General features: G+C 35.9%; 1 protein-coding gene across 1 annotated transcript; it reads right to left on the minus strand.

Annotated features, from left to right (window-relative positions):
- Positions 1-8,098: 8,098 nt before the first annotated feature.
- On the minus strand, positions 8,099-9,037 carry LOC129013916 (olfactory receptor 4K15-like). The gene has a single exon (XM_054450613.1). It carries the CDS (start codon positions 9,035-9,037, stop codon positions 8,099-8,101), a length of 939 nt encoding a protein of 312 aa, XP_054306588.1.
- Positions 9,038-10,502: the final 1,465 nt, after the last annotated feature.

Below are 10,502 nucleotides of genomic sequence, written 5' to 3' on the forward strand. Positions count from 1 at the left end.
CAGTCTTCCAAAACTACTTAGTAAACCTCAGGGTAACTTACCTTGGGCTTCACTGCAAGATTTCTTTTACTTTCATCCATGCAGGTATTGCCTTGGATCTTTTTGGTGAAGAAATGATTCACATTCTGTCTAAAGGAAAGAGAAGCTATTTAATTAGCATTGATTTGTTTTCTGGTGACATCAGCTTCCAGGGTATCAGTCCTTTTTGGCCATAATGACAAAGCTTTTTATGGCGAATATATTGGTCAACCCTATTTTCATAAGGTAGGAAATAGCAGATTACAAAATAAGGGGAGTATAATGACTGTGAGAAAAATAAGAATATAGTATAGCAGGTCCATGAATAACATCATTTCATTCAACATTGTTTCATTATAACGTTGTTGAGGAAAGAAACTGATTCCTGGACAGAGCCACTGTGTGTGTGGAGTTTGGATGGTCCTCATTTAGAAGTTAGATGTTTTTGTACCAAAAATATGCCACGTGATTTAAACTCTTGTTTATATCCATTTATCTATGGTAAAATCGATTTCGTTATGGGTCATTTCACTTAAAGTTGCAATTTCCAAGAAACGTCTAATGACATTACAGACTTACTGTACAGTGTATAAAGTGTGAATTGTATAGAAGAGGAAAAAAATCAAGCAAAAAATAGGCAGAAACAACATATGAGAGCTAGGGTATTTTTTTTATTTGTGAAATTGAGACCACAAATATTTATTTTTTAGCCAGATCTAAACATAGGGTAGGAGTGGAATAGGTTCAGATTAAGGAATTAAAGATACAGGCTCTATTGACTGTGTATTTCTCTTCCTTGTGATAGTAATCCAAATTATAAGGAAGAGGCAATGTGAATACATAATTCTGTGATTTATTATTATCTCTACTGACTTGACCAAAGTCAGCAGGAGTGACGTTGCTGGAACAAGCGGTCCCAATCCAGACTCCATGAGACGGTTCTTGGATCTTCTGCAGGAAGGAATTCAAAGCGAGTTGCAGAGTCCAGTGGGAAAAGGTAGTTTATTGAAATCTACTCAGATGCACAGTAGGGTGTCCTCAGAAAGCAAGAGGAGGAATGCCTCTTCTTTGTTTTAAACTGTTCTTAAATAAGGGTCTTATCTATATAAAAAATAAGTTAAGTTATGTCTACATGCAGGTGGGCTGACAGCATGACAAAATTTAGTACTTTGTTGATTTAAAGCAAGTTATTTTTGGCATTTTAGGGCATAAGTACATGAAAGCATTAATATATCTTCAAAGCATATATTGTTATGCGATATTGAGACACCTGAACGTTCTGCTGTCATAGGAGTTTGTCCTCACAGGCATCACTAAATTGTTGCCTTAGCCATAAACATCTTGTGACCATGGGTCACGACTGCAAGAAATGTGCCTTGCTAGTTTTAAGATGGAGTTGGCTTGAAAATGGTGTCACCCTGCTCTTCTATGCTCCTGTTTCCCTAAGAGTGATCTGTTTTATTTGGCTGATGGTTTAGAAATCTGAAAGTTTGGATTTATATATTAATATTACATAAATATTAAATAAAAAGTTTGATTACTTTTTTCTCAAAGAAATATTTTTTACCCTCACAACCTTTGTTGCAAGTTTAATGAATATTTTCTTCTTCATAAGCATATTATTACAACTTCAGCTCTCCCCATCCTTCCAACAACTACTAAGCATAAATTTTATCCCCATTTTCCTTTGCATACAGGTTACACTTTCTTCAGTGCTTAATAACCTCTAAACATCTCGTGCCACTTTTGGTATTTTGATCACAAATACTTTTGTGTTCAAACCATGCATTAGTGTCAGTTCAGGTGTTCTGTGATTCAGCAACCCTGACAGAATTTTAAGATCTTTCTTATGGGAAATATCTGTGAAGGAAAATGCTAAAGGGAAAATGAATATGGAGAAAGGGATCAGTAGTAGGCAGAGAAAGTCTTCATAACAAAATGCCAGTGTAGCTTGGTGAAAGAAGAGGGGAAAGGAAGAAGGTTTGGGTGGAGTGCAGCTCTGAAAGTCTCTACCAGGTTGACGGGAGTTCCAGGGCAAAAATTTCCCCTTTGAGGAATTCCGCGTTGGGTAGGAATTTCCTGGCTCTTGCACAGCCACTGTTGTCGATTATTGAGTTGGAACAGTCTGGGGACCATGTGGCTTAAGTAAATACTGCTGTGGAAATTGAAACAGTAAAAACTAGCTGTCAGCCAACTACACTCCTCAAAGCAAGTTCTGCCTTGAAAGGAGGTATGGGTGGGGGCACTACTATGGCCAAGTACAGTGTTAGCTCTTCCCTTCCTATTATATTGTGGACTCCGTTCCATCTTTACTTCACTGGCCAGGACTTCTAATAAAAGAAAATATTAGTGTTGTAAGGAAGCATATTCCAATCTTAGTAGGGGAAAGCTTCCAGCATTGTATCATTAACAATAACTTGTGCTGGTGATATTTGGTAAATTCCTTTATCAGATTAATTTTTTTCTATGCTTACATTTCTAAGAATTTTATCATGAAAGTGTATTCAATTTTATCACATGCTTTTTCTGTATATATTGAGATGTTTATATGATTTCTCCTTTTACTTAATCCGGTGATTGATTTCCAATTGTTAATTCAACCTTGCACTTAATTTTTCATAATATATTATTATTATATACTGTTTCAGTTTTGTTACTATTTATTATTTTTGTATCTATGTTCATGAGAGTGAATGGCCCATACTTTATCTTTCTTATATCTTTGTCTGGTTTGCATGTTGAATCTATGCTAACTTTATAAGTGAAAAGGCAAAAAGAGTTAGCAGCTGGAAAGTATCAGTGTCGTCTACGTAATTATCAGAGTAAAAGTTGAAGATGTGGCATGATCAAGTCAGGTTCCCTTTCTGAAAGTACTGTCATTATGCATCCTTGTAGCCCAGTCTTCATTTGTTGTATCTGGCTCAGGGTGCATCCTGAAATAGTGTGAACAAACCTAGGAAGTCATGTTGATGGTCTTGGAATTCTCCCTGCTTCATCTGTGTCTTGCAGCTGACTGTAGCCTTTCAATTTTTTTTTTTTTTTTTTGAGATGGAGTCTCACCCAGGCTGGAGTGTGGTGGCATGATCTCGGCTCACTGCAACATCTGCCTACCTGGTTCAAGCAATTCTCCTGCCTCAGCCTCCTGAGTAGCTGGGATTACAGGTGCCCACCACCATGCCCGGCTAATTTTTGTATTTTTGTTGAGACGGGGTTTCACCATGTTGGCCAGGCTGGTCTCGAACTCCTGATCTCAGGTGATCCACTTGCCTCAGCCTCCCAAAATGCTGGGATTACAGGTGTGAGCCACCGCGCCTGGCTGTCTTTGAATTATTAATAAAGTTTGGATATTGGATGATATTCCTGACAATTCTGTTACTTCAGCCCCCTAAAGAAGCGGTTTCTCTTCTTCTCAAGTTGAGTTAATGTAAAATAATTTGTTTCTTTCTTAAATATTTCAAAGTATTCACAAGTGAAGGCATTTAGACCTCTAGGTTTTTTTGTTTTGTTTTGTTTTTGTTTTGTCTTGTTTTGTTTTGTTTTGTGGAATGTTTTGTTGGTCAGGTACAGTTAGCAAAGAAGAAACACATGTTATTTGAACAGACAGAATTTAGTATAAGAATTAACCTGGTATATAGGTGTTAACTGGGTGTCTGAAAGTGTAAAAGGAGAACTCTAAATTATCAGGGAAGTAGCAACTATAGGAAGAAACTACCAGCCCTAGGGCTGAGGGAACAAAGGGAAGACATTGGGATTATTGAAATTTCTCTAATTGGTAAGAGGATCCTATGGAGCTGAAACTCAGGCCTCTTGGAAAGAGCGGATCTCGGCTACTAGTTGTTTCTCTGAACTCAGAGAAGAAGCACCATAGGTCTGTGACCCTGAAATTTGAAGACAGGGTGACAGCATGCTGGTGCCGTTATCTCTGAGAGAGCACAATGAGAGTAGTTCTGCAGCTGCAGGAAAAACTATAGCCTGGATTAAGCTCTTGCCATGGTGACAAACTATTTTTGTAAATGATAGGCACAGCAAGCCGACTCAAACAGGAAGGAGTAAGCCCCTTCCTCCTGCTTTAACCTTACAGTCTCCTTGTAGCATGCCTTATTGTCAAAGCATGACATGGAGCCAGATGGGAAACAAGTACATGGTTTGTAGAGTCCCAGCATCAGAAAGTTGACTAAGGAAGAGTGATTTTTGAGCTAGATACAATAATAATTGGTATAGCAACTGTTTTAATTGCAATTTTAATTTATTTAATAGATATAGGAGTACTAAGATATTCTTGCTTTATTAGCTAGCCTTTTGGTAGTTATTTTCTTATTTTGTATTTAATAAAAATATTAACATTAATTACAAATTTTGGCATGCAATTTGTATAAAATGTCATATTGCAATGTTTTTAAAGACTGTAGCATCCATAGAGTGGTATTCTTATTCTTGGTTTTGGTTATTTGCCTCTTTCTTCTTTCCTTCTTGATCAGTCTTGAAAATGTAGTATCAATTTTGTCAGTCCTTTGAAATAATCATTTTTGGTTTTTTGATTTTTTAAATTTTAAAATAAAAATAATTTATGCTTTTATTATTTATTTTATTCTACTTTTTGTAGGTTAACTTTCTTGGAATGGATATTTGGGTTATTGATACACATCTTTTCTTTTAAAAAATACATGCATATATAATAATGCCCCTGCAAGTATGACTGTAGCAGCACACCATAAATACTATATTTATTGTATTTTCATTATCATTCAGTTCAAATTTAAAAAATTCCATTGTGATTCTTTTTCAAAAATGAATTACTTAGAAATAAATTGTGTTCAAAAACAGCCAAGCCAAAAGCAAAATCAGAAATGCAATTTCATTCACATTTGCTGCAAAAATAATAAAATACCTAAGAATACAGCTAACCAGTAAGGCAAAAGAGCTTCACCATGAGAATTACAAAACACTGCTCAAAAAAATCAGAGATGACACAAACAAATGGAAAAATATTTCATGCTGATAGACAAGAAGAATCAATATTATTAAAATGGCCATACTCTCCAAAGAAATTTACAGATTTATTGCTACTCCTATCAAGCTACTGATGACATTCTTCACAGAATTAGAAAAAGCAATTTTTTTTTTTTTGAGACTGAGTCTTGCTCTGTTGTCCAGGCTGGAGTGCAGTGGCGCAATCTCGGCTTACGGCAAGCTCAGCCTCCCAGGTTCACGCCATTCTCCTGCCTCAGCCTCCCGAGTAGCTGGGACTACAGGTGCCCACCACTACGCCCAGCTAATTTTTTTGTATTTTTAGTAGAGACAGGGTTTCACTGTGTTAGCCAGGATGGTCTCAATCTCCTGACCTCGTGATCCACCCACCTCGGCCTCCCAAAGTGCTGGGATTACAGGCGTGAGCCACTGTGCCCGGCCTAGAAAAAACAATTTTAAAACTCGTATGGAACCAAAAAGCACCCAAATAGCCAAGGCAATCCTAGGCAAAAAGAACAAAGCTGGAAGCATCATGTTACCCAACTTCAAACTATACTACAGGGCTACAGTACTCAAAACAGCATGGTATTTGTACAAAAACAGGCACATAGACCAATGGAACAGAATAGAGAGTCGAGAAATAAGGCTGCACACATAACTATTGAGTACTCAGCTGAGTATTTGGAAGATGAAATAATCTATTTTTAAAATATCTTTGTTAGATCAGTTATATTGTCATCATGAGCCCTTTAATTTATTGGCACAGAGATAATTAGTTTGTCATTATTAACTTGTTAGGTATTTGTATAGAGATGAGAATGAAAAAGTTATGATGTTCCATGGTGCATGGAATAAATTAGAAATTAAGATATTATAAATATGTGTAGATATAATTTTATCCAGCAAAGGATATACATCATCTAAAGGTATATAATATGCATTATTATACAAGCTATTTTAAAATATCATATTATGTTGACATAATTGTCCTTGCCCATTCTAACCCTAAAATGAAACAAACTATATGCATATTTCTTCTCTATTTTACTATTTATATGTATTAAATGTATTTTATATATATGTGTGTATATATAAAAATACACATACATGTATTTTTAGGAGAGGGATGTCAGGTGAGGTATCCTTAGAAAGCAGACTATTTATTAGGTATATAGCCCAGAACTACATAGCTTATCTGAACTTTGCAGTGAATGAATGGATAATTGTATTGTGTTGCTTTTATTGATGGTTTCTCCTTGGCTTTCTTCTCATCAGTACAAATTTCTTTATTTTTGAAACAATATATCATTCTTCTCCACACTCACAGCTATCTTATCTTATTTCTTATGGTAAAGTAAAACTACAATTATAAAAATCATTTCTTTACTGAGATAATAATGTTTCAAAGGATTGCAACTCTTCCCTCTGTGTGTTTAAGGAAAACAATTCAAGGGAAACTGCATTTACAGTAAAAATTAAGACTTGAAAACTTATGTTTTTTTTCTTGTAGATTTGTTTAAGTTCCTTATAGATGCTGGATATTAGACCTTTGTTGGATGCATAGTTTGCAAAAATTTTCTCCCATTCTTTAGGTTGTCTGTTTACTCTGTTGATAGTTTCTTTTGCTGTGCAGAAGCTCCTTAATTTAATTAGATCCCATTTGTCAATTTTTGCTTTTGTTCCAATTGGTTTTGGTGTCTTCGTCATGAAATCTTTGGCCGTGCCTATGTCCTGAATGGTATTGCCTAGGACACGAACATGTCTTTTCAAAAGAAGACATACATGTGGCCAACAATCATATGAAAAAAAGGTAGACATCACTGATCATTAGAAAAATGCAAATCAAAACCAGAATGAGACACCATCTCACACCAGTCAGAACGGCTATCATTAAAAGGTCAAAAAACAATAGATGCTGGCAAGGTTGTGGAGTAAAAGGAACACTTACATACTGTTGGTGGGAGTATAAATTAGTTCAACCATTGTGGAAGACAATGTGATGATTTTTCAAAAACATAAAGACAAAACTACCATTTGACCCAGAAATCCCATTACTAGGTATATACCAAAAGGAATATAAATTATTCTGTTATAAAGATACAGGCACGTGCGTGTTCATTGAAGCACCATTCACAATAGCAAAGACATGGAATCAACCTAAACGCCCATCTACGATAGACAGGATAAAAAAAATGTGGTAAATTTACACCATGGAATCCTCTGCAGTCATAAAAAAGAACGAGATCATGTCCTTTTTCAGGAACATGGGTGGAGCTGGAGGCTATTATCCTTAGCAAACTAATGTAGGTTCAGATAACCAAATACTACAAGTTCTCACTTACAAGTGGGAAGTAAATGATGAGAACACATAGACACATAGAGGTGAACAACAGACACTGGGGCCTACTGAAGGGTGGAGGATAGGAGGAGATAGAGAAACAGGAAAATAACTAATGGATACTAGGTTAAATACCTAGGTGATAAAATAGTCTGTACAACAAACCCCATGACACAAGTTTACCTATAGAACAAACCTACACAGGTACTCCTGAACTTAAAATAAAAGTTAAAGACTTGAAAACTTAAATTAAAGCGATTATGTCATGAAGGATGGGGCAATAATACTATGATTTGATCCATTTATCATTTTGTTTTCTAAGTAGATGCAGACCACTCAAATATCATTAGCACCCTCTCTAGCTAAGTTAGAATGAGGATGGATATATCATGTATTTTTAAAAACAGGAATAGTGATAACTAGCTCAAAGTGGTTTTGTAAGTAATGCATAATCTAGGTAAAACACTTTGCACAGTATTGAAAACATAGGTACTGTTTAATGAATTATGGCAATTATTTTTACAATTATTGTCATTGCTATCATCTGATAATTTTTTAACATATACAAAGAAATATTTAGGCAGAATTATTATTTTGCCCAGCTGGTAAGAATCTAAATGTTAGATGCCTAAACATATGTTTATAATGGAAAAACCAAACACCTGGCCTACTAATAGCTTACAGATATGAATAAGTAGTAATATCCAAAGTTCAGTTTACAGTTCAAAATGCAGTCAAACTGGGGTGCACACAGTGAATTTTCTGATTACATATCTAAAAATTATCTCTTAAGTGCAAACGCTGATTTAACAGTCTCTTTATGGCATTCTTAATCTCTTTATTTCTCAGTGTGTAAATGGCTGGATTCAGGAGAGGTGTGATTACTGTGTAAAACACTGCAAGAAACTTGTCCACCCAAGTGATGCTGAGTGGCCACAGATAGATAAAAATGCAGGGTCCAAAAAACAGCAACACAACTGTGATGTGGGAAGTACAGGTAGAGAGTGCCTTCGATGCCCCATCTTTAGAGTGAAGGCGCAGACTTAATAAGATATAGGTATAGGAAATCAGCAAGAGAATGAAGCAACTTGTTGCCAAAGTCCCACTGTCGGCATTTATCACTGTTCCCAAAGTATGAGTATCCATGCAGGCTAGTTTGATCACCAAAGGTATATCACAGAAAAAGCTATCTACTACTCTAGGTCCACAGAAGGGCAGATCCAAAATCATTGCCAGTTGACTCATGGCATGCACAAAGCCAATGATCCATGATATCAAAACTAGCCAGAAGCACTTTTTTCTGTCCATGATGCTGGAGTAATGGAGTGGCTTGCAGATGGCCACATAACGGTCGTAGGCCATTGTCACGAGAAGCACCATCTCACCCCCTCCAAAGAAATGCACACAGAGGATCTGACTCATACAGCCTGCAAAGGAAATGGTCTTATTTTCCCTTAAAAAGTCTGTGGTTAATTTAGGGGTGGTTACTGAGGAAAGGCAACAGTCAACAAATGAGAGGTTGGCTAAGAGAAAGTACATGGGGGAATGGAGACGGAGATCAGTGATGATGAGTAGCACAACAGAGAGGTTACCTATAACAGTCATCAGGTAGAGTACAGAAAATGGCAGAAAGAGGAGTGTCTGCAACTCCCTTGAATCACAAAGTCCCTGAAACATAAACTCAGACATGGCAGACTGGTTTGCTTCTTCCATTTAGTACAGTATGTTCTAATGGACCTAAAGAAAAAGAGATGAACTAAGAACTTCTCGAATAGAAAGAACTTAATGTCAGGTACTAGTGAGCAGATCAATATGTCTCACGTACAAAACTGAAGTCTTAGCATTGTGCTAAACTCAAAATTGAAAACAAATATTTCTTGAATTTAGGTGTGTGTACAGCCTTGTGACTAAGTAGGGGAACTAGCTAGGTGTAGAAGGGTAGGTCAAAAACTTTACACATTAGAAGTACAGCTCTTATAGGTATCATAAATGAATTATCTGACTAAAAATATCAGTAGTAAATGTTCTTCATAAATAATTTCTTCAAGCTTTGAGTCTACCTCTCCTTCAGGGAATGAAAGAGACTTGTCTTCAGTGCATAGCTCTAAAATAAAGCTACTTGGAGGTTCTTTATTTTACTAGCGTGAAACCAGGGCAATAAACTAAAGCTATATTTATGGTCAAAACACATACTTCTCAGAAATAAATTTATTTCTAAGTGCATATGTATGTGCACACAGAATTGAACCAGTCTGTTACAAACCGCAGGAAAAACTGTCTAACAAATAACTTCAGAAACGACATTTATATTCCAAAAAACACCTCAGGTGTTGACTATACATTTATAGCATTATATACTTCCTTGCATTTTGAATTTCCCCATGAGAAGTTATGTCTGCGAAATTGTATAGTTTTTGGCCTAAGTAATGCCACTTATTGCCATGCATTGACTGGCCCTTGATTCTCACTGATGAGAGAGATTAATTTTTTAAGAGTAGCTTAAATGATGGATATGTGAAAGCTACTTTTAGTCTTGACTGTACTTCATGAGAGAAAATATAAAATATAAGTTCATGTGTATTTAAACTATCCATCTGTGATTTAAATTGACATCTGTGGAGATATTCATATTTTCCATAAGGCAGAAATCGAAGACCTTTTTTCCAATTAATTCCTCCATCCCTCCCTTCTTTCCTCTCTCTTTTCTTGGACCCTCTCTCCTTTCCTTCTTTAACCTTTCTTCCTTTCTTCTTTTCTCCCTTTCTTTCTTCCTTTGTCATTTTTTATCTCCTTCTTTCTACTTTTTTCCTTTACCTTTTTCAGACTCTAAACTAGACAATTAAAATCGACTGATTAGTACATATTATGTATCACATGATAGGTACACACATATTATGTCTGTGTTAAGCACTTTACAAACATATTTCAATGCTCATAGCCTTTATTGTCATTTTCCAGATGTGAAAGCTTGATTTCTCCAAGTCATGAAGCTAGAATGTAGCAAATCTCAAATATAGGCTGAGGTCTGTTTGACTCCAAAGCATCCAATATAACTTTCCTACTAGAAATGGCTTTCTGACAGGAATCCTGATTTTGAGAAGATTAAGAAAATTAATCAGATTTGCAAAATATGGCATTTTGTTTTATGAAGAGGTAATCCAGACAAATAAATGTGAAT

Source organism: Pongo pygmaeus, chromosome 16 (assembly GCF_028885625.2).
Source record: "Pongo pygmaeus isolate AG05252 chromosome 16, NHGRI_mPonPyg2-v2.0_pri, whole genome shotgun sequence".
Taxonomy (NCBI): Eukaryota; Metazoa; Chordata; class Mammalia; order Primates; family Hominidae; genus Pongo; species Pongo pygmaeus.

What these genes read in the sequence shown, in the direction of transcription:
- LOC129013916 (XM_054450613.1), bottom strand. Translation starts at nt 9,037, where the DNA reads ATGGAAGAAGCAAACCAGTCTGCCATGTCTGAGTTTATGTTTCAGGGA.